At 40.4% G+C, this 25,114-nt stretch overlaps 1 protein-coding gene and 1 long non-coding RNA gene across 3 annotated transcripts in view; both read left to right on the top strand.

The window, feature by feature from the left end:
* Positions 1-5,161, top strand: part of cspg4 (chondroitin sulfate proteoglycan 4) — a 69,661-nt gene extending 64,500 nt beyond the window's left edge. For both annotated transcript variants that reach the window (XM_071492747.1, XM_071492756.1), the window contains exon 11: positions 431-5,161. In XM_071492747.1, coding sequence (XP_071348848.1) covers positions 431-2,253 — 1,823 coding nt within the window. In that variant the 3' untranslated portion in view covers positions 2,254-5,161. The remainder of the gene's footprint in view (positions 1-430) is intronic.
* A 5,546-nt stretch (positions 5,162-10,707) lies between these two features.
* Positions 10,708-14,639, top strand: LOC139627074 (uncharacterized). The gene is made up of 3 exons (XR_011692496.1): positions 10,708-10,802; positions 11,458-11,621; positions 13,886-14,639. It is a non-coding gene; the product is annotated as an uncharacterized lncRNA (long non-coding RNA).
* The last annotated feature ends 10,475 nt before the right edge of the window (positions 14,640-25,114 follow it).

Genomic DNA, 25,114 nt, shown 5'->3' with positions numbered 1-25,114 from the left:
TGAATCAGTTATTTAAAAAATGCAGATCAATAAATAATGTACCTAGCAATAAAGTGTACCTTCTGGTCAAAATCACATTGATGTCCATTTCTGATTAATCTACCATTATGCTGGGAAATTGCCTCAATTGTTCTTCATTATTCCTCATTTTAATTTTTCATAGAGAGAAACTTTCTTGCTATCTATTGTAATTCTTCATTGCCTGTCGAGTCCAAAGTCATAAAGAGATTTATCACCCCTACTTCTGTCGCTGCCAAAACAACAAGCACCCTGCTCCATCTGTCTCTCCTAACATGCCAACAGCCTAAATGAACTGTGCTGCATAATTAAATGGCGACAGGAGGCAGCCAAAACTGGTTAGAAAGTATCTCTGAAAACTGAATTTGATGTCATCTAAGATTTTCTGTTTGTTTTTATTGTTTCCACTCAGGTCTGGAAATTGTGCAGGGCCAGAGGAAAACCATTGACGATTCAATTCTTGATGCCTCCAACCTTCTGGCTAGCGTACGTGAGGCTAAGCAAGATGATATGGATGTGGTTTTTGAGATTAAGCGTTTCCCTGACCATGGTCGTATAACCTTGGGTGGTCAGGACCTGCCGCGTAATGCCCCATCCTTCATGCAGGAAGATGTAAACCAAGAAAAGGTGGAGTATCTCCATGATGACTCAGGGGCCGCTTTTGACAGCTTCTCTTTCAGAGCTCGTCTAAAGTCTGAGACTCAAGGTGTGGCCTCTCCTGCCGAGTCTGTGGTCCTGGAGGAGATCTTTAACATCTCAATCAAACAGCGAGGCTCTGACCCCCCCGAACTAGTTACTACAGACATGCTTTTGGAGGTTCTTCAAGGCTCCATGACCATCTTGACCCAGAAGCATCTCAACACTCAAGATGAGGACAGTCCACCAGATGAGGTACACTTCAAGGTGACCAAAGCCCCAACCAATGGTCAACTGGTTGACTCACTCACAATGAACCCCATTTCTGAGTTCACGCAGGAGATGGTCAATCGTGGGCAGGTGGGCTTCCACAGTGATGACAGCCTTGCAAATGGCTTTGTGGAATTCATTCTGTCGGATGGAGAGCACCAAACAGAGCCACACACGCTCCACATCGGTGTCCTGGCTCGTACCTTGTTTCTTGACAAAGTCCCTGAGATCAAGGTGAAACAAGGTGATGATGAGACCCTGATTACTGAGGAGATGTTGAGGGTCACTACTGGGGGCCCTGTTGAGGAGGACATCCTTTACAAGATCACAAGTGTTCCTAAGTATGCAGCTGTCATGGTAGATCGGCAGCCCACATCAGCCTTCAACCAGAAACAGATCAAAGAAGGGAGAGTCAGTGTCCGGTTTGTGAAGTCCACTTCACCTCGAGATAGTGTTGCATTTATGGCACGCAGTCGGGCTGCTAATGTCTCTTCTGTCCTCAACATCACAGTTCAGCCTCTGGCCAACATCGCTCAGGATCCTCTCTTACCCCAAGGTTCTCTTGTACAAGTGGACAGGAAGCTTCTGGATGCAACTCCGCTGGCAAACAAGACCAGAACATCCCCTACATTCACTGTCATCCAGCAGCCACGGGGGGCTCGTTTTGTGAAATCTGGAGGTCCTGGTGCTGGTCAGCCAGTGGCCACATTCAGCCACAGGGACTTGGATGAGGGCCGTGTAGCCATGGAAATCCTCGATCACTCTTCTGGATCACAAAGTGATGTGACTCAGGATGAGGCCCGCTTCCTGCTTAAAGCCCATGGGGTTCCTCCTGCTGAATGTGTGCTTTCCTTCCAGACAGGCCCCTACAATGCTTCTGGGGTCTACCCTGTCACCCTTTTGAGGATTCCCTCAGAAGCCCCAGTTGCCACTCCAGCCAGCCCCCGCTGGAGTGGGGACTGGCCCCGTGGAGATGTTCCCACTACAGCATCTTCTGGTTCTAGCCCGGATGGGAAACCACATGTTTCCCGACGCAGCAACTTCTGGTCTATTCTCATCCCTATCCTGGTAATCCTCCTCCTTTTGCTGCTGGCAGCCATTTTGGCCTACTACCTAATCCGTAAAAACAAGACAGGCAAGCATGATGTCCAAACAGCAGCATCCAAACCCAAAAACGGAGAGGTGGCCAGCACAGAAACCTTTCGCAAAACTGACCCGGCAAATAACATCCCTATGTCCAACATGGACTCCAAAGACGCAGATCCGGAGTTGCTGCAGCACTGTCGGACGACGAACCCAGCCTTGAAAAAGAACCAATACTGGGTCTGAGACCCTTTGAGATACAGAAGGACACAGAGAGAGGTGAATCCTTGAGTGTTTGGAAGCCTCCTCAAATCATTCCTCTCAGTATTAAAGACCTCTTGCCACAGCAGTTTAAATGAAAATAATTTTTGATGCCATTGGTTATTTGTTTATCTAAACACAACTGTGGACAAATTCTCAGGCTATGAAACACTGAATACTTATTGGCAAAGAAAGAGGCAGTTTCTTATCTTAGGAGGTTCATGCCATGTCTATTTATTTTAGTTTTATCATTCCACTTTGTCAAAGGGCACAGATAAAGACATAAACATGCCATGTGTTTGCAAGAAGTATTTTGGGTGTGCTCTGTCATTGTATTCCATAAGATCTCATAGGCTAATTCATTTACATGGATAGGTAATTTAAAGTCTTGGTAATAGTTTGATTTTAGTTTTTGGTTCATTAGAAAAGTTGATAAGCGTGTACATAGATTATAAGATAAATAGGTTGCTGTATTATCAAGAAGATGACAAACTGCCTCTTCGTAATTTTCTCTGTATTTTTCAATGTTTTATAGGTACCGTTGTATGTTGTTTGTTTTTTTCTCAGGGCTAAATTCAGTTTAAAGAAACATTTTGATATTTTGGGAAATGTGCATATTTACTTTCTTGCCATAAGTTAGATAAGAAGATTAATACCACTCAAATAGGTGTCTGTTAAATATGATGCTACAGGGAGAAGTATCAGTGTTCTCACCTAACTTTCAGCAAGAAAGCAAATAAGCATATTTCTCAAAATGTCAATCTATTACTTTCATTTCATCACACAACATTTCAGCAGTTTGATTTTTTCATGGAAAGCAGATGGTTTAATATTAAAAACACTTTAAAATCAAAAACTTTGTTGCAACACCTTGCATGGGTTTGATTGAATTTAGCTCCGAGTCATGTCATCATCTGTTATATACTATTATTTCTGCATGCTTTCAAAGTGCTCGTAAATATTCACTGGACTGGCACAGCACTGACCACAAAACTACACAGTACACAGTGTGTAGACCACGGGCAGTAGGTTATTTTGGTATTATTGGTCTTTCACACATCCGTATTCGCTGACAGGCACAGGTGAGGCCATCTCAAACTGGGATGTTTCCAATTTTCAAGTCTTCAATTAAGAATTCATAAATACTGGTTGGTGCTGGTGTGGGGATAATGAATAAATCGCTCCACTGTTTAGGTTATGTTGATTTAAAATGAAGACTCTTAAAAAGTTTAAGTCTTCAAAACTACTTTTGACTTTAAGCATTCCATATGTAAGCTGAATATACAGATTTTTTTTTTAATTCTTTAGACTTGTTTTGTATATTGAGCATAACTGTAAATGAGACTCCCTTTAGACATCTTTTTTGTCACTCTAAATCTATCGCAGTTAAGTTATCTGATTGTTGAATGATGAACGATATACTTAAACTGAAGTAGAAAGTGTACAATGAGAAATTCAGAGAAAGCATTTTTGATCCACTAAAGAGGAGAAAGACTGAAACTATTAATTTTTCTGAAGTGTTTTACAATTTGCTGTATATTTCTTTTCTCATACTGTATACCGATGATGCCTTATTCTTTGTTAGTCATATACTGAATATACAAGTATTTCTTTGCAGTATTCATCGTCTATTGATTTTCTATTTTTGTAGTATTTTGAGAGTAGGAAATGTAGGTAGTATTTTTTAAGACACCACAGAGCTCAGAAAGTGATGTGTTTCAGGAGACTGTGTATTTCCAGTGACAGAGAGCTGAAATAAAATGACAGGCCCCTCATTCAGGACATCACATCCACATCTTACCAGTTTTAAACTACATTTAATGAGATTGATCAGCTACAAAGTGTGCTTGAGTGTGTGCTTGTCTGTGTGTGTTTGTGCCCATCTCACTCCTCTGTTTTATGCTCAACTGAAGGTTGAGTTCATCACCACCCCTCGTTTTTCATTATTTATTATTTCTGTCACTCCCCACACATTAATTTCCTGCTCGTGTTACATGTTCTGTCAGAGACTAAACTGTTATCTGTATACTGCAGGTGCCTTTGAAAATAATGGTAATGCAAAGCAATGTTTAGATTCTGAAAATAGAACATAAATGTCTCTTAAAGCTGCAATATGCCCCTGTGCTTGTTCTCAGAACTAATGGAAATAAAATGATCATGCAACAAAACTCGTGTTTATCATTTTGTCTGCGATTTTTGGTGAAATTACACATCTCTAGGCTGCAGGTGAAGGTCAACGTCCACAGGGGACTGCTTGGGCAGATTTTCGACCAGTGTCTGCTGGGTGTTGCCAGAGCTCATTTTATTTCATGGGCTGTCTCTGCCCATAAATGGGAATAGTTTACCTCTCCCAGCAATCAACAGTAACAGACTTATGTTAACTGCTGTTTCACCCCTCTGTTTTAAGTTATATCTTTTAATCCTGTTTTGTGGCTCTTGTGCCTCCCAGTGCAGAAAAAATGCTGTGTAAAGAAATCTATACTCACACAATTTTAGCCTTTAACAAAAAAAGTAATTATCTTTTTCATTTTATTTTTTTCAGTTTGTAGTCATTTTTCCTTTGGGTGCTGCTGTCAATGCAATGATTAATGTTATTGCATGTTTCACTTAATATTTCATTTACTGTCATAACAAGTTTATTTAGAGGACAACTTGTGTATTCTGGCCAAGGTGTTAGTTGTTTAGCATAATATTTTTATATTTTTATTTTTATTTACTGTATTACCTTTCAGCACAACATGCTGTTGAATTCCGTATTATGTAGTTGTGTTTTATTTTTCTTTCTAAGTTATATATGTATGTTGTGTTGAAGTGTAATGCTAATTTATGTATGTATAATGCCAAACTGATGACTCATGAATATTGGAAATAAAGTATTCAGGTTGTAAATTTATTGACTTGATTTAATTTACCTGGCAAAAGCTTTAAAAAATAAGTTTTTTAAAGAGACAGTCTGGTGTGAATTTGGGCAAAGAGAGGAAATTATTATATTATTGTAAAGGAAGAGTATTAAAGCACAATTACCTAAAGAAATACACAGCATTGACTATGTTTTAGTTATTTATATTAGAAGAAAGCGATGTGTCTTTCCCAGGGAAACCTCTTTTTGTCAACATTTTTGTTATCTGCTGCTATATGTGCTTTTGACCACCAGGTGGCGTTAGGATGCAAACAGGCCTTAGAAGAAGCCAGAGCAGCTCCTGGAGCCATTTGTCAGCATTTAACAAGGCTGTCTCCGTCCGTCATTCTTTCCAATGACTGGCCTTTGCTTTTCAGCGTTTCTCTCAGCTTTTTACATTTTCCTGCTCTCTTGTCTTCTCCCGGTGTCACTGGCCCACCGTCGGTCCGCCTCTGCTCTGCTCTGAGCACTCACCCTGCAGCTTTCATAAGCTGCTTGGCACAGCTGTTCCTCCACATGTGTCTGCTTATGTCATGGCCTCTGAGCAGTCACTGTGCTGTGGATGTCAAGTCTCAAGTTGAATGTATTTTTGATATGATCCCTTTACTGTATTTAAAATCTATTGCTGAAACCTTTTGAAAACTAGGGCTAAACTAAATAAAAAGGAATCTGATATCATTTGTTAAGTTTCAGTTTGACTCATAACAATGTTTCCCACGGATGCCTACTGTGACAATCTAAGTCTAAACCCAAATTTAAGCTGAAATGAAGTTAAAGCTGAACGTTTTTAAAGTCAAAACTTAACTAAAGCTCGCAAATGTCCTTTATAGAAAAGTTCAAACTAAGCCAAAATTGAAATTTCATTAAAAAAAGCAAAAGTAAAACTGAAAGTGAATGTAAAACTACAGCAACCCTAGTGAATTTTTATAAAGCAGATGTAATTTATGTTGTTGTCCTTGGCATCAGCCGAAATAAAAGATATGCAGAGAAAATGAACAAGTGGGAAACATCTGCAGGAGCATCATTGGCTAATGTGGATGCCTGGTCTGATGATCAAACATTAATTTAAGTGTTGAAAATAACATTAAGTTTTTTGTATTAAGAGAAGTTATAAACAACTCAGAGAATAAGGACGACATGTTCTGATGCTGAAGGAGTGTTTGAAGTGTTGTGTATCTCAACTCCCCTACCGAAAATGTGAAGCGTGTAGAAACAATATGTGTGTGAGGAAGAAATCATTTCCTCCTCCCACTGTTCACTCCCACATAAAAGTGCCTTTGTAATCTCTACTGAGGTTGGATGTTGTTTTGTAACCACAGGCTTCATGGTAGATCCCAGATTCCTGAGTTGGATCAAAATGTGTTTCTCAAAGCCGGACTCTTCTTTCATGTCTTAGCCTGGTCAGAGAACCTGAGCTGCTGATTGGCGGATGTTATCCAGGATTAGTTTGGAACAAAATGCCTCCTCCTTTCTCCCAAAAGACCAAGAGGAATGAAAACACACAAGGGAGGAGGGAGGAACCAATGAACATAAATGCTTTAACTTTCTGTGAGAATGAAGGGCCAGACAAAGTGCCACCCATCACATGGAGTATCAGAATGACATAAGTTAGATGCAATCTAATTGTTTGTCCAAACCATTAAAAAAAAAAAAAAACCTAACTTCTGGGTTCTGTGTAGATTGTGGAGATGCGGTGTTCAGAGTCAGTCCGACAAATGACTTGATTGTTTTAACTCACTGTACAGCTGCAGCTGCTGTTAGTAATACATCTTTGCCTTTTCTGCTATTAATATGAATATAAGAAGTGGCAGCTATTTTACTAATGTAGCTTAATGTTTCTACATAAAGTGTTCGGACACCCGCTGTAGTGTTGTAATTATTAATTATATGCACAGGCTGCAATGTGAATTCATTGGTTCCTTTCAGTGCACTTCTATGCATTGAAATATTAATGCTTATAACCTGAGTTACTTTAGCAGAGCACAAAGCTACAGAGTTAGCACTTTGTCAGGACATTAGTTTGCTCGTTAACCTTCAATATAACGCTGAGCTGGGTTATGTTGACATTAGCTTTAGCCCTTACAGACGGGCTCTGAGTCAGCTTCAGTAGAAGGGACTGTTTGGCTGTTTGCTTTGGACTTTACTCTGCTACCTTATCTACAGTCTCCATCAGCCCTCAACATGCAGTTGGTGGCATATACAACAGAACAAGCCTCCAAGCCCAGATGTGTTTCAGTGCATGCTGTTCCCACCTTCCCCTGACATCTCTCACATCTGTGCAGAAAGTCATGACCTGGAAAAAACAAACTCTCCACCTGATTGGTGCATCACTTCTGTCAATTGTCCACTCAGTCAACCTCTCTCACACTGATGTGGTTATCCACAAGTTCCTGTTTGTTATCATTTTGGCAACACAGTTGGTGTTCAGCTGTGGATTTGCTGCACTGCACTTCTCAGGGATCACTTGTTAATCAAACAGCTGATGAATCTCTGTAAGTGGGATGCATCTGTTTATTCCAGGAGAGCCACAGTTTCTGATGGAAGAGTGTGAGTGTGACGGGAGAATTTTCCCAGGAAACGGCAAGCAGAGCTGCAAGCTGTCATGTATTTAGGCACTGGCTGGTGACATCACATTGCACTAAGTGACCTGGTTATACAGCTTTTAACCTGGATGTCAGTCTAGTGTAAATTAATATTACTTATTCCAGAAATAAACCCCTTCAGAGATAATTCCTATCTACTTGTGGCCCCCCAACTACAATTTTAAATGCTTTTAAAACATAATTTATCTGTCAGTGACAGTACAACAGTAACCAGTAAAACGACAGATTGCAATGTGTTACTGGTAACTGTTACTGTGATTATTACAATAAATTCGATAATGCCCCAAAACCCTCCATTAAAAGCTGATATTCTGTGCATGTACTGTAAAGGCGTCCTCTGAGATTCATACTGAACACGTGTAAAACTCAGCTGTCAGAGTGGAGGTGGGTCCCCAGAGCCATATGTTGGGGTCAGGAGAGCAGTGTAATGTGCTGGGCCGGGGCCAGGGTGAGAGTCACACACCACCCTGCTGCTGCTGCGGTCCGTGCGGGAGAAAGAGAGGCCTTTCAGTCAGGACACACAGCTGGAAGAGAGATTGTGTTTTGAGGCTCTGCCTGATATCCACTGTACAGTGTGTGTGTGTGTGTGTGTGTGTGTGTGTGTGTGTATGTGTGTGTGCATTTCCATGTGTGTGCATGTTCACCAGTAAGAGATCAAATCATTTCTATTGCAACAGATAAGTCCTTTACTGATGGAAATGAAGGGTTCTCTTTATGGTGTCATATTCAGTTCAATTCAATTCAATTTTATTCATGAAGTGCAGAATTAAAACAGAAGGTCATTTTTTTCATATAGAGCAGGTCTAGACCATACTGTAAGATATCATCTACAGAGGCCCAACACTCCCCCATGGGTTTTAAGAAAAACTCCCTTTTAACAGGTAGAAGCCTTGAACAGAAGCTGGCTCATGGTGGGCATCCGTCTGCCTCCACCAGTTGGGTTGAGAGGGAAAGACAAAGAGAGAGAGCAGAAAAAAAAACATCATGTGTACTGTTTAGAAACAGGCTTTCATAATATTATATTATAATATAATTATGATTAACTGCAATAACGGTCTAGCTTGCTTAGACATGCCTGCTGATTTGTTCATGGTGTGTCACAGTAATTGGCAGGAGGGAGGGGCCGTCAGTTGCACCCGGGTCCAGTCCCACAATAAGAGCATAAGAGCTGCCACCTCATTGCCCTCAGAGACGCTTTGTTCATGAGCTGTGTTTGTTTTCTTGATGATTTGTTCATCCAATATTCACAGATATGATTAATTCAACCACTGTAGCTTTTGTGTTTCTCCCCTATTTGCTGGGATGACAGAAAATACAAATCATACAAGCAGGCAGCAGAGAAGTCATTTTTGCTACCTTGGTCCTTTGAGAAGTTTTTATGGATATTTAAATGTGTTTTTTTTAGTCTGTAAAAAAAGCTAAGACATGAATATAAGCTGAATACAGCTGCTGCTCTTTGTCAGAGACAAATTTTACAAATGTCTTACAGCCACCTGTCAAGTCTGCAGACATACAGTAAATTTTAGGTCAGTGCTGTAAAAAAGCATTGTGAAACTGGAAGGTGTGAATCATGTCGGTCCTTGAGGCTACCATCTAGTTGCTTCTTGTTGCATATTTGAGAAAGTAGGATTACCTGTAAGAAAGTAGTGACTAATCATGATGAGTTGTTAACTCAGGCCTTGATTTTAGCATGTCGTTCAATAAATATCCAACATTTCTGAATTTATTATAAGCAACTGTAAGCCTCCTAATTCTACAGCCTCCAAACATTGCTCATGTCTTCTTGCTGTTTACTGTATATTATCATTTTGAGAGACTAAGTATTAAATGACACAGAATGAAGTCAAAGAAGAAAGGAGGTGAGGATGACGATGCCCATACGGTGAAGCTAATCACACCTTTAAGGCTCTTTAAGCATTTAAGTTATGTTAGGACCATGGATACTGTAGTTTTGCATGCCTCTCCTTGAACGATTAACCACATCTCCACGCTACATTCCCTTCGCAGTGGGCTTCTTATACCATGTAATGAGATTTACATTACCTCTCTGTGGAAGGCTTGTACATACCATTCAAGGAAACATGTTCCATGACTGCTGGAGAAGACAGAAGATGGACGGTAACTAATGATGTCATAACTTACCTGAGGATATTTTCTCTCAGATTTAGCCAGTTAATCTTCATACTTTAAAAATTCTCTGCTAGAAAACATGATGATTATTTATTTAGGATTCTTTAAAGGACTGGTCTGACATTTTGAGAATATATCTTTTGTTGTTTTGGTTTGGGTTTTTTTGGGATGACAACATTGATACCAATTGATTGATACCTCTGTCATGTCTGTATGCTAAATATGAAGCAGTTGTAGTTTAGTTTGTGAACTCAAATCTATCACAACCACACGATGAAGTGTACGTCACTTACACAGAGATCAGAGGCAGGGTCTTTAATACAAACTTGGTCAGTACACAGGTAGTCAATCAGGTCAGGCAAACAAATCCAGGACATGAGGCTAAACACAGGGTCAACATGGAAATGGGTCATAACACACTGAGGCCGAACACAGAGAGAAGCTGGAAAGCTACATAATGGGAACAAAGATGAACTGGCACAGAAGACAGGGAGCACGTAGACTAAATACACTAGAAGGGGGTAAAGTTAGACACAACAAAATAAAACAGGAAGTTCAAAATAAACTTGAAGAAAACAGAAAACCTGACCAAAGGCGAGATGAAAATACCTCTTCAGTAAAGGGGCTACCGGTAAGTTTTCTCTGCCGTTCAACATGGTTTCTTGCCGGGAGCAGGTGGTGGTGATTGTTTTGCTTGACAAGAGCTTCAGTCATCCTGTTTATAATACAAGAGGTTATAGTGCACCCTCCCTCATCTTAAGGGCTGATTGGAGGCTCCAGTGAGTCGTGTTGAGACAGAATGATACAGCTGGGGCTAGCTCAATTGCTGCTAAGTGGTAGCAACTTGTGGTGAGTAAAGGAATGAAATTTGATGCTGATCTCGCAACGTTTCTTCTAGACTGGTAAGTAAACAGCTGTTAATGCTAATGGTGGCTATGTAGCAACAGCATAGCTAACAAATAGGTCCTTTTACAAAGTGAACCCCATACCCTAAGCTAGACAGAGTTTTAAGAATGTCCTCCACTTCCTGGTTGTGGTTTTCCACCCTGCAGCTTTTCTGGTTTGCTTCTCTCCCACTGCTCTCATCAGCTTTGTTTCAGGTTGGTTTAGCTGGTGAACATATTACAGCATTTAGCACCAAAAGAGCCAGATATTTCCCTCAGGAGCTAACAGAGACACAAACAGACATGAAAGAAGAGTGAAAATTACACTTACTTTCAGCTTCACTTTACTTTTAGCCAAGTATCTGGTTGCCAGATCTTCTTAGCAAAAGTCTTGTTGAATAGCTTGTACATTATTATTATTATCTTTCTGAACAGTGGCCAAATCTACAAAAATAAGATACAAGTTGTAATGAATAAAATATTACATAAGGGTTCAAATGGGGGGGGGTTTCAATAGATTCTGATAGTCGCTGTAACTCCTCTTTCCAATGAAATTATGTAATCATCTATAGCAGTGTCTCAGCCTCTTCCCATTAAGACCTGACAGTACAGCAGCTGATTTCCAGTGATTTGTACTGAATGAAACTTAATTATCGTCACATTCATTCCTCAGCCCGCCACAGACCCCCACTAGCAAAACACTTCGCCTGAGGGCTGCCTAGACGCCAGCTTGCCTCTGAAGTCAAAACACTGCCTATTCGGTTTTGTGGCCTGACCAGCAGAGCAGATGATTCCTCGGGTCCAGCTCTGAGCGACACTTTCACCCTCTCCTCCTCTGTGAGAAACTCACTGTGGTCACCCTGCTTTGTTACTCCCACTGGCTGGAAGACTATTGTCATGGAAATGTCTGTTGTGTTTTGTGTGAGAGAGTGTGTGTGTGTGTGTGTGTGTGTGTGTGTGTGTGTGTGTGTGTGTAATACCCTGCAGTGGGGTGGGACAGACTACAGAGAGAGCCAAGAACAACACAACACTGGTCTAATATTGCCTCCCACCCTCCTTTCATCCCTCCCTCCATTTCACCTCATCTTCCCTCCATCGCCCTCCATCCTCTCCATCCCCTCATCCATCCTAATGCCCTCCAAAACCATGGAGAGAGGCCAAGAGTCTGGATTGGGCAGGAAATGTACAGGGTGGACCCCAGTCAACCTTCCCTGAAAGCTGAGGGGGGGGTCATGCCTTCAGATCTGGGCTGTGTTGTTGCTCAGTCCAGCTGATAGGGTGGAGCTCTCCCTCCAGAGTTTATTGTGTCACTACATGAAGCAGGGGAACAAACAGCATCAGTTTAAAAGCCTGTGCATGAAAAATGCAAAACAGGTTTTGGTTTCTTGTCCTCAGTGGAGAATATGAAAAGTACTCCACACTGTTCTTCATGTTGGCAGGCAGATGTTTTTACAATTTGCCAATGTTTCAGTCCTTGTTATTTTTCAAAGGCGGGTTTGTGATTAAGGCGAAAAGTTGTGCAAGTTCTCCCTGTTGATTTTGGACAGTGAAGGCACCAAACTGTAACATGACCAGAGGAAGTGTGGTCCTGAGGTGGTCCTGAAGGTGCATGAGCAGGGTGAGGTGGTGGTCAGATCGGGGCGGGCAGGGGGTTTGACACACACACACACAGACGTGGTATGCAGGGCTCGACTGGGAAGTTATTTTAAGGGAGAGTGGTTCTGGAAATTCACTCAGAGCTGTCTGTCTCCACTGCTTCTCATCACCAACGTTGCTATACAGGCCACCACATATCAATGTGAAGTCACACAAGTGGAAGGAAAAAAACTTTACTTGACAATGTGTACAATGTGTCACTTTTACCAGATGAATCCACTTTGTGTTTGCAACAAGTTCTGAATATATGACTACATATGTACTTTAAAGGAACATATGTCAAAGTCAGTTTATCAGTCGTGGGGAGTTGGAGAGACTGGGAGCGGTTGCTACTCTTTTTAGCTTTTTTCTCTCAGTTGCTCAGAGACTATTTTGAGAAGACCAAGCAAACTTTTATATATTAAACATGCATCTGTCTGCTAATTACCCATAAAATTTAAAGATGATATATGATAAAGATGAAGAGATGACATATAACATATCATTCACATTATTTATTTGAATGGAAGAATTCAGTTGTAACATAGATAAGGGACGGTTACAACATATTGAAAATACATCAAATGTCACTAATCAAATTTAGCTTTTTGTCTCAACAAAGTAGAGTATTCTCGTAATAAGCAATGTTTTACAATATGATTGTATCATTTATTTATTTTGTAATAGTTATCAAACACCAGTTATTGAGTTTTGTTTTGCATAGAATGACTCATTCTAGGCCGACCTTGGGTCAAAATAGGCACAATTTGTCTGTTTCATTGCTTATTAGGCTAACAACATATTCCCAAAATAACTGTTTGTCTTGTCTTATATGTTAAAATAGGCAAGTATTGCTGCATCTGTTTTAAAGAGTTGAAAAACACTTTTTGATTAATTCACATAAGTTAGGGTTGGATAAGAGGTTAGGATTAGTTTCTGTCAGTATGGGAAAAAATACAGGTCATAAAAAAAAATTACTTGCAAGACATGTTGCAACCGTCCCCAGTCTCCCTTACTGTAAAAACAGCCAGAGAAAATTACTCAGAGAATCACTTTCACTTATTTATACTTTTTTTTTTTTTTAATGCAGGAAAGCAAGGCAAGTTAAAGTGCAGATAAGTGTAAAAATGTTATGAGCTAAATTGAAAACTACAGTACTTAAAAAGGTGGGTGGTCTGTATCACACAAAACATGAGTGAAGTGTAACTAATACTGAAAATTTTTAATAAATTAATGACAATTATCATGCATGTATGTACAGCATGCTTACAGTAACTTATCGTCATCTACTAGAAAACACCCAGGTTTATTTCTAACATGAGAATATACAGTGTATTGACACATGTCCTCTCTGGACATGACAAACACCAGGAATGTGATTTGTTTACAGAGTAGGTGGATATTTACTCTGCGGGTGTGGAAGATTTATGGGGATCTGTCTAATTGCTGGTAATATCTGTTCGCAGTTTGGTCTCCAACCATCCAGGAATGCTGAAAACCACAAGGGGAGGAAAAAAATCACCAAGCTGCAGACTAGAGGGGAAAAATGTTGGCATGCCTCCACAGCCGAACAACCTTTTTTTCTTATCTTTTTCCCCTTGCTTTGTGTTCTGACATTTGCACAGGGCGTGAGGTCAGCAGATTAACCGCGTCAGCCTGTACACGCCTACAGTGTGTGTCACATTTGCTGTGTTTGATAATGTTTGATAATGTTATCTAGGCATCTTGCATTTTCCTACTTTAAATTTCACCTTTAAAGTGTTATTTCCGAGCACATTAATCTCCGGTCTCTTGAGTGAAATGATAAAGAAGTAGGTTATTACAGCTCTGGTCTATTGTTGTTAAAGCTTTTGGTTTTCTTGTTTTGTTTTTTTGACTTTCCTCTCATCAAGCAGTGTTTCCAAAATTGATGTCTGGGTGCTAATTCTATCTGGTGATGTAATAAAATTCATTGATGGAATATTTGACTTAATGTGACTTTGCCATCGTATATAAAGTTAACCTCAAACTGAGTTGCCTGAAAAACCAACAATTAGCCGTCACATGCGAACAATCAGGGCTGTGCAATAATGAAAATAGGAGAAGTGTCTGATGCAATGTGTTTCTTCCAAAATTGTTCTTCTCATGTATGTTGACTGTTTTGACTGTGCAATGTGAGAACTCCACCATGTGAGAACTGAGTCACACTGTTACAGAAACACTGTGGCTAATAAAAGTGAACCTCATTAAGCATGAGTGATGTTGTACTGTATGAACTCATGAGTTCTCTGGAAACATGAAGCATTACATACTGTGCAGGGAGCAGTGAATCACTGAGAATGGACATCTGTGTCGCTGGAAGAAAACCTTTTAATCACGCTCGGCTGTATACTTTCTACAGTCTGATGTTAGTTTTTCACTGTTGACGTTTGCTCTGTCCAATTTCACAGACAGATTATTCTGTCCCGGGGGACATGGGGGTGGGGGCAGTTTGGTATGAGACAGCCTGACCAAACTGTGTGGATGGATGGCTGAGACTGTCATGACTATCACAGTTATCCCAGTGTGTACTTTATAAGACATCATGCGTCTCCCCTCTGCTTAAACTGAATACTAATGTAAGAATTTCTGCAAATATAAAACATCTGCAGGGGTTTGTTGATCAATATCAGGGATCTGATTTATAGGTATTTTGATTTCAAAACTAATTTTTAGCCTCTAAAAACAAAACACTCTTCCCTTACAGTCAATAGTACTTTCTTGTATGAACTTACTACCAAAGCATTATCTTGCTCTGTGATTTGATGCAACCATAATGACAGCTGCATTTCTCTGTCTATTTCCTGTCATTTCTGATCCTGGACTGAATCAACAGAATCATGTGTCGGAATTTGCAGACATATGGAAACTGTGTATAAAGGGTTCAGTAAATCAGCCAGAAAGCCCTCGCACACTTTGCAAATGTAATAGTGGGACAGCATGTGAGTGGAGACATAGAAACCAGTCCTAGCAGTCACTTCCCATTATAGACCTTTTTTCATGTTATACCAGGACAAGCACAGGTTTAAGGAACACTTACTGAAAATGGAAGAGAGTCGTGATTAAAGTTATAGTTACTATGAAAAGTTAGCCATTTTTATGCCTCCGCACTGGAAACAGCCAGAGTCAGATAGTCAGCATATCTTTTTCAGGTTGTCTCATGAACACCTTGATGGAACTTCTTCAGATTTGGCACAAACGTTCAATTGGACTCAAAGATGAACTGATTACACATTGGGGGTCAAAGGTCACAGCAACCTCACAAAACATGGATTTGGACTAGTGAATGCAATATCTCCATAACACCTTGAGGGAATTTCTTCAACTTTGGTACAAACACTCACTTGGACTCAAAGACGAACTGATCAGAGGTCAAAGGTCAAGGTCACTGTGACATCAAAAAACTTTTTAGCCAATACTTCACAGAGCAATTATTAAAAAGTTTCACACAAACACAATATTTTATATGACCTGTATATATGTAACCTGAAACTAGTCTGAGTAGCAGATGCATACAACTGCAAGGTGGAAAATCTAGTTTGCATTTATACCTGTCGGCAAACACTAGTTCTCTACCAGATCTCTACTGGGTCGCCTTCAGCCTCTGTACTTGTTCTTGCCTGCCAACCAGTTAATGAGTCATTCCTGCTTTTGGTTTTTTGCCTGGCTGCTCCCTTTATGGATTTATTTGCTTCCACTTACAGCTTGCTGTTTGCTGGTTTCCAAGACCAGGAAATGTTAAAGACACATCCTCTCCTGAATTTTCTGTTTAATCTCTGCTCTGATTTCTTAAAAAGAAACTCTGGAATGTGTCAGCTGACAGGCTCAGTCATAGCGGATCCATTTCTGGATGACTTGCTTACCTGACAGTTTTCTGACATGCTTTAAGGTGTGTTCAGATGGAGCAAAGAGCTTTTGACAGCTGGACTGTTTTTTACAGTCAGTTTCAAAAGCCACAAACAGCCAGCATACCAACTGTCCATACACCTGCACAGGCTATATGCACAGATGTGTGTGTGTGCAGTCCTCTATTTGTGAAGGTTCAGACTCACATCTCAAATTTGACCATCAACTTGACTTCTGTCTTTAATTTAATCTCCATTTTTCTCCTCATGAAGCCCCAGAATCAGCACAAGTGTTCCTCAATAAGTTGAAGAATCTCCACTTGCCTCGGTTTTGTGTTGCATTGAGCAAATTTAAATCTGTTCACATCCATTCACATTTTTCCCACTGGCTTTGTCTGCAACATATGACTTTCCACTTACTTTATGTGCATGCTTTACTAAACAAGCAAGTCTGCAGGTTTCACAATTTGAATAAAATGCCAGGATACACACAGCGCAATGTTTTCATCAACTGCCACATACGATAAAGACGGAGTCCAATTGTATCTACAAGGAAACATAAGAATAAGACAGCGTCACATCCCTCCATAGGTGAATGTAATTGTGTGTGAAGTGTTTGTTTACTTTGCTGCTCCGTGGGCCTCAGCCATGGATCCTCTTCATGTTATTGGTTGGTGTATCTGATGACCTGCAGCCAATCAGTGCCACCTATTATTTCACCTGGACCGTAAAAGGACTGAGAAGCTCCACTTCAGGTTCTCTCGGCCACATGCTGTTGCCTGCCTGTATGTGGAGGTGAGGAAGAGCTATATGTGTCAGTACATTATCTATGGTCTAACTGTGTGTCAGATTTATCTTTTGGTTTGTTAAGTTTCAGTTATTGGTATGAGTGTCTGATTTCATCTGTACTTTGTAAATCTTGCCAAGAAGCTCTGAAGGGGACAGTTGCCATTTTGGTTCATCCCTTTTTTTTCCTCTCCTGTTTTCCAGTGTGCAAGTTTAGTATGGTGATCTTTTCTTTTGTGTCAGTTTCAGTATTGTGATTTTGTTTCTAACTAGGGTTGCTGTGTTTGTTATTTTTGCCTGGGATCTCCCTGAAGTTAAGTTATGCTTCACATTTGTGCAATAAAACTTGAAGTTCCTGAACAAAATGACTCCTCAAGTTCCTAATTTAGCATTTTGTTACTCCCCTTTCCCCCAGACCAGCATGGGGTTGTAACAGACAAGTTGACAAAAAAGTTATCAGCCCTACTGTCTCTGTTGTGACTGAGATTTTACAGTTTTAATGAGGCTAAGGAATGCTGAAGGGGTTTAAGGGTTTGGAGTCCTGCTGTATCAAAACTGAAGATGGGGGCGTGTGTTGTCCACAGTCAGGTTTAGTCATTGTCATGACACTTGCCTGCCTGTTTCCAATAAAATGTTGGAAACACCGGACAGAGAGAACGAATGCCACTCATTAGTGCAAGACAGAAAAAGATGCAGAGAGAGAGAGAGAGAGAAATAGAGAGAGAGAGAGAGAGAGAGAGAGAGAGAGAAAGAGAGAGAGAAAGAAAGGGAAAGAAAGAGAAAGAGATGGAAGACAGGAGATTTTTGGATCAGATAGTGAGATAATAGTTTTTCTGTGGCTTTTGTTTCCCAAAGCAGGAATGTTGTTTACAGGCACTGGACAGCGTCTCAGGAATGCAGACTGTGTTCTGAGGAAATGGTTGTTGTCCCCAGAGGGAACTTCAACAGCCTGGCTGAGGATCCTGAGGGGAAAGGCTGACAGGGACGGACTTTATGTGGAGCGCAAGGAGCACGTTTAAAAGTCTCTTATGAACAGATAATGAGATGATACAACAAACCTGTCAAAGCCTCACAGCCAAGAGTTAGCTCAGTTTTCACTATGATATTTACATCTGGGAGACATCCTCAGAGAATCACTTCAATATGTACCAGACTAGTGTTTAAATAGTAACATGACTTGGTGCAAACATCACTAACAACTATTAAAGTGACGCTTCATATATTTTAAATACGCATGGCTTCAATCGTGCCTCATCCTAACTGAGACACTGGTTAGTTTGGGAGAATTTACAAGTTTCTCCTGGTTGAAAATTGGCAGTGAATGGATGATGACAACAACAGCCGAGCGAGTGGTCCGATCGTCCGGTCAGGTGAAGGAAGGGTTTGTGTTTGTCTGTGAAGTGAAGTCACTCATGCTTTTGTTCAGCCTGGCCATGGTGAATTGTGGGTGGGTTTATCAGTTTCTGTAATGGGTACAACTTTTGCTATTGCCACATAGCCAGTGTTAGCATCAACAGCTGTTTACTTACCAGTCTAGAAGAAACGTTGCGAGTTCAGCATCAAACTTCCTTCCTTTACTCACCAACAGCTGTCTCCACCGGTGGAAAGCAACGCCAATGTTACCTCTTGTCTCTATTACATTATTTCTTCTACTGAAGTTAGCATGCTAACCAGCTAGCCCCAGCCCATCTCATCACTTTCTGATAGTGACCTACTGCAGCCTCCAATCTGCCCTGAAGACGCAGTGCTTTTCAGAGGGCGCATTAAAACCCCTTGTATTATAAAGACAACAATGGTACATAGTGACAATCACCACCACGTTTGGCAGCAGAGGAAACTTACAAATAGCCCCTTTAACGTCCTACATTACACACACTGCATTGTAGCGGTGCCTGTTCATCTGTCTGGTCCTTCATGTCAGTCTTGTGGGGTGCAGTGAAGGATAGGTGGTTTGAAGATTACAGTTAATGAACAGTTAATCACTTTCTAGGCTATGGGGAAGCCTCCATTTTACTGATCTGAATTCTCAGGAATTCAGTGGTTACTGAGAAGTACCAAATCTACCAAATCTCTAAAGTCTGTGGTGCCTTTTAATGAGGTCTACTTTAAACAGGACTTTTTAATTTCTTCCAGGTTTGGCTGGTTTTATTTTGCTTTTTGTATCTGAGTTGCCACTGATTCAATCTTGTAGCAATCTTGAAATTATTTCTTCTAGCACTGTAATTTTTGCACATTTTTTTACTTTATTTGGTATACTGCACACTAAAGCATGCTTATAAGACACGTATTACTCCAACATTGCAAGTTAATAGACAGTACAGGATATAATGATTCAGCTGCTAGAAATGAGTGATTTATGGCAGCTGTTCAAAAGTGTTCAGTTTGCAGGATGTGATCTTAAAGTCCAAATCTTTTCTGTTGCCAGAAGTCACAAGAATGTTAGAAACACATCTTGTCTTCTTGTGTTTTACTGCAGGAACCACCTCAGCTTCTACATACTTGTACCAAATGTGGGCCTTTCTGAAAGAATTTGAGTCAACTGAAAACAACAGGAAAACTCATACAAGAAATCTGCAAAATTATGGTTCATTTAGCACCAGTCGAGTCTGAGATAAGTCCAAGTCTGTGCAGCTTCAAGCGATCCAAATGGAGCTTGAGACAAAAACAAAAACAAGACTACAGAAACAGAACGGTTCACATTCAATATTCTTCATACAGTCGTCTCAATCAACTTTCGGATTTAGAAGAGAAACAACACAAATTTACCTTAACTTTGTACTGTTTGCAGAAATCTGGATTACAACTCAAAAATATGTGTATTAGACACATAATATTTGTGCAAATGGTTACAAGCTGAGTGTGGAGATATCATAGCTTTCCACATATTTGTGTATAAAAATATCAGACTGTGGAGAACAAGGGCGCAACAAGTGGGCATCTTAAAGCAGAAGAGAAATATATTATAATCCACTGTAACTATATTTAAGCATCAGTGGAAAAAGTCAGTGTCTTATTTGTACCTGATTTATACAATGAAATACAGGCCATAAACATGACAAGTGTCACCAAATTTTGCCTCTGTAGGGAGAAATTGAAACTGACAACAGGTCTGTTGTTAATTAAATTAAACAGTCAAGTCTAAGTCAAGACACCAAAAAGACAGAAACAAGTCCAAGATAATTGCTGGAAAAATACAGTAATGAAAAAGATATGGAAAATAACTGCTGCCACTGGTATTGTCAAGCTGTAAACTTGTGTGAATTTCACAAATTGCGACACTGTTGCAAAGGTTTTTTTTTTTTTTTTGTCTCAGAAATGGCTTGGACATGCAGCCCAGTCACTGTCAACATACTGTACATGAATTTTAAATATTCAATTTTTCAAATACAGCTAAGAAATGTGTCTGGAACAGGAGTTTCATTTTAAAGTGAAGCAACAATGATGTAAGGTTTACAAAGAGGCAGAAGTGCTCAGATTAGAAACACTAACACTGCAGTTTCCATGTGATGATACAGCAGTCGTGTGTCTATATTTTGTTTCAATTAGAGGCTGTGGTCCGGATGTAACAACAGCGCCTTGTGCTCTGGCAGAATTGGTTACAGACCTTTCATTTGTCTGATCTGAGCCTGAGCTGTTCACTTTATTTCCCAGAATCCCCCTGCAATTTCCATGGCTACCTCATGTCTGATTCCTTCCCTATCTACACATCTACGGATTTCACAATCTCTTCACTTCTGGAGAAACAAGTTTTGCCATGTGACATCCTGGAAATGCTCAGCAGAGAAACCACTCACACGCAAGTTGTGCTTTACCTGTTTGGGCCTGTGGCAAGAAAAAGATTTCATCATTTTAAAGTAAAACACACCAGCGCACATACACACACACGCAGGTGTACATCCACAGTACATGAAGTCATTAGGTATCACATGTTGTCCTCCGAGCTACAAACTGTGTAAGATACAGGGATTACTGTGTAAAAAGTATGTTCTCAGCACTTGAAATGCACTCTAACATGACAGCACAGAGGCACATGAGGAAATGAGTATTTACTATTGTCTTTCATAGCCATGTCACATTAACTTATCACCTCACAGGCAGTGATATCTGGTTTAGGACCATTAACACAAATAAAATACGATGCTGGCTCGTGTATTTGGTGGATAAAAATGAGTCTTCTGTCTATTGTGTGTGGAGCCGCTCGAGGGCTGTACATCAGTCTGACTTCTTGGCTCTCTGGTTTTTCATTGTGCCAGAGAATAGTTCCTGTCTATTAATGCTGAGTGGAAGTAAAGAGCAAACTGATGAGTCAGTATTAAAATTGTTGTTGGGAGTAGAGTTGGGAGAACAGAAATTACATTTTCGTGATACATGCTGGACTCTGTAGACGCCACTGATGTCACCCAGCGGAAGACAGCCATGTTGAGGCCTGAAGACCAACTCAGAAAAAAAAATCCTCCACCAAAACATTATGTTGGGACTTTCCAGAGGAGAGTGGAGGCATTTTGGGTTCAACCCACTGGAATGTCCTCCCTCATAGCCAAGTGTTCAAGACTGAACAGCAGCTAGGGCATTTTTGGCATCAGGACTAGGTGTGTATAAGAAAAGTGTGACATGACTCTCTCTCTGATATTCTTGTCCATGGATAGTGTGTGAAGGTGTGTGAATTGGAGGGTTGATTATACAAAGCCAAACAGCCACATTTTTAACTGTTAAAATGTTGTTGATAAAAGCTGAGATGAAGATTCCCATGTCTACTGGCTTCCCTGTGATGTTATAAGTGGCATGACTACAGCCCCAATCTGCAGGAAAGAGAAGCCGTTCACACACCTGAAATGCACTTCTCTGATGGGTCTGGTCTGTAAAATGCATCTGGAACCAGTCAGGCCTAAGTATGGGTCACCCCTCCCCCCTTATCAATGAGTGAGATGAGAGAGGGAAGTGAAGGAGGGCAGACAGAGAGACATAAAGAGGAAGAATGTGAGACAGAGACATGTAATACAAAATGGTGAAAGACAGACAGAGGGACAGAAGCTGATAAGGTATGTCCTTATCGCTTTCAGCTCCATAAATCCATATCACTGTAACTCACAAGATGGTTCATAAAATAAACTAATGATGCTTTCTCTTCAAAAAAAAATAAAAAATTTTAAGTAAGACTGATACTTTCTTGGTGGAAAAATGTTTGCAATACTCATAGCCTCCATTGTTTATTTCCATTTATTACCATTTTTAAAGAACATCCTCCTGACTTGCAGTAATGCATAGTGTATTCTAGTGTATTCCTATCACTGAAAGTCTAATATTCAGCACATAGGATATTTCATTTTATTCTGTTTATTTTCATATTTGACTGAGTCTTTTTAGTTATTCAGTGTTTCATTGATTTTCAGCCCATTGTAAGTTTCCTGCCACAAAATGTCTCATCCTACACTTCCCATAATGCAATTCAATTGTGTGTTTCAGTTGACTCCAACTGCCTGGTAGATGTCCATATCTTTTATAAACTCCACTCTCCAGCTCCCTTCACAGCCCCAGCTGATATTATACAATTGTTTTGATGAAGTAAAATTACATGTGTAATATCAGTGGAGTGCCGCTTTAAGTTTAAGTCTCCACATACGGCTAATTTATAATGACTCGTGCTCTGAACACACAGCAGATTGTTTCAAAAATAATTTCCACATGTTTCCATACATCTTAACTGAACAGTGGCCATGCTTTCATCAGCTTCAGATCCCGTTTGCCTCCGTTTACTCCCTGTTGTCATCTATAAATTACACTATTAGCTGGCATGTTAAACTTTGCCTGAATTTAGGCAATGCGAATTATACTGACTACATCTGTAAACTGTTTACCCTCTAAAGCCTCGGATTCACGATGAATGTTCAAGTTTAGATGAAAGATGACTCATTGTTTGCTGAGAGACGTTGCCTTTACACGGCAGTTTTAAAAAAAATCTTTTTTCGGAATTCAAATCAGCTTCACAAAGAGGCAGGTTAACATTTTATGTGAGCGTCTTATGTTAAAAATGCTGGAAACCACAGAAGCTGTTACCTCATTTTAAAGGCTCACGAGTTAATAAAGTTGGAAACTACTGCAGTGAGGATAATCCTGAGTATTTCAACATAAAACTGAATGAGAAGAAAGCGTATCTTGACCTCTTTGAAAAGGTCAAAATAAGAGTTTTCCATGATTATAGATCTTTAGTAATTAGGTGGAGGATCATTAATAAGCCCCAAAGACTTCCAGTGTCAGGATTCCTCTCCTGAATGAATTTAATGGAGCCACAATTCTGGTTTGAATGTTGGCTTTTGGCCCTGTTGTGACGCCGGCCCAGCAGCAGCAAGCAGAAGGAGCAGGAGGGGGAGGAGGGATTACCAGACCCACCATGTGTGGTGATTTGACCATCTGTTGCCTTTGTTTCCTTCAGATGCTCTAGGAAGGGGGACTCTGTAATCCTCTGCACCGTGGAGGTCAAGTCCATGTCACTGCAAACAGTTGAGGAGTGAGTGAGACAACAATCCTGTCTGGTCATTTGTGAAAGTGATAGCAAGAAAAAAATCTTAATCCAAGCATTCCTTTTACTGCTGAACCACATACTTCAGGGAAGCTTACTTACAAATGAGTGGGAAATTTGAGATTAAAGACCTGGAATCTGTTGGAAAAATTGATGTGTGATTCATGTCTGCAGCATTAGATGCAGACAGCTCCACTGCTGCTGAGATCTAAACACTTTCGCTTCTGTGCACTGGAGCTCAGACTGGTTTTTCATTAAGGGAAACAAATGAGGGTACGTCGTGTCCTCTGAGGTATCCTGTCGAAGGACTGGAGGCACAGTTTTCCTGCCCAGACTATGCAGACATGAAACTGCTCCTTTCCTTCACTCAGCATCTTGTTTTTTTTTTTTTTTTATAGACATCTGCTGGCACTTTGGGCCATAACGCTTTTACCATGTGCCCCTGCAGCAGCACTGCAGACCTGAAAGAAATTTATGCTTTTCCCTTTAGATGAGCCGAGTCAGTTTCTTGGAAGTCTTGGGCATGAAAAGCAGTTAAGAATGTGCTAAGTAATGTAAATGTGACTTGCAACGTGACACCCAAGGCATGATGGGACCAGTAGCAACAGGTCTGTTACATTGTGATAAATGAAGGAGTGTGCTGCTTTAGTTTTTATTTCCCCACTTCCATTTTTGCACCACGCTGGAGCTGTTTCAACAACTGTTCCCTAACCCTGGAAAAGAAGTAGTTAGCTCATCCAGGCTTCAGCTGCATCCGATGGAAAAAGCCTAAAAGACAGCAAAGTTAACTGGTTTTCATCTCCCCTGCTTCCTCACTCACACAAACTGGGTTGCTGTAGAGAGCTGCACTGATAGCGTTACTCTGGCAATGCCAGATGTAAGAATGCAAGGTTTTGGGACATTTTCCAAGGTGTTATTTTACTGCCATTGAGTTCTTTTTGCTTCACTTGCACTCTGTGGTGAACATCAGAGAAGTGTGAGGCAGACAAACTTAACTGGTCTGAATATACTGTCTAAATGAGCTTTCACCACTCCAATTAGTGCTGCGATTTTTATGCTTCAAATCATTCTTGTGTCAGTCTTGGGTTTCTGAGTGTATGTGATGACGTCTCCCTCTGGCTCATATCGTGAAGGTGACATCATCTCCAGTTGCATACCGAACCCTGAGAGAGATTGAAATGGAACCATCAAACGCAGGCATTGGGTTCAAATATAAACATCTGTTTTTCCTTTTTTCTTTTTTTTTTAAGTTGAAAAGATTGCAAGTCCTCAAGTGCATCTGTAGCGCACACCTATACTTTGTTCTTGACAGGCAGTGGGGCAGCTGTGAGCATCACCATATATATCAACACAAAGGAACTATTAGTTTAAAGGTACAAAATACAGTTTTGTTAGGACTCCTGTAGGGAGCTCAGCATTATTAAGATATATGCCAACACTTCATTCATTTAACAACAGATTTGAGCTGTCCAATTTAAATGTTTGCTTCCGAAACATCTGGAAAACATTAAAGGGGAAAGCCTGGGTTT

This window comes from Trachinotus anak, unplaced genomic scaffold (genome assembly GCF_046630095.1).
Source record: "Trachinotus anak isolate AG129_WGS33_773 ecotype Australia unplaced genomic scaffold, CSIRO_AGI_Tana_v1 ptg000002l, whole genome shotgun sequence".
NCBI classification, from domain to species: domain Eukaryota; kingdom Metazoa; phylum Chordata; class Actinopteri; order Carangiformes; family Carangidae; genus Trachinotus; species Trachinotus anak.
Note: the sequence above shows the minus strand (reverse complement) of the source record. Positions and strands in the feature narration are given on the sequence as shown.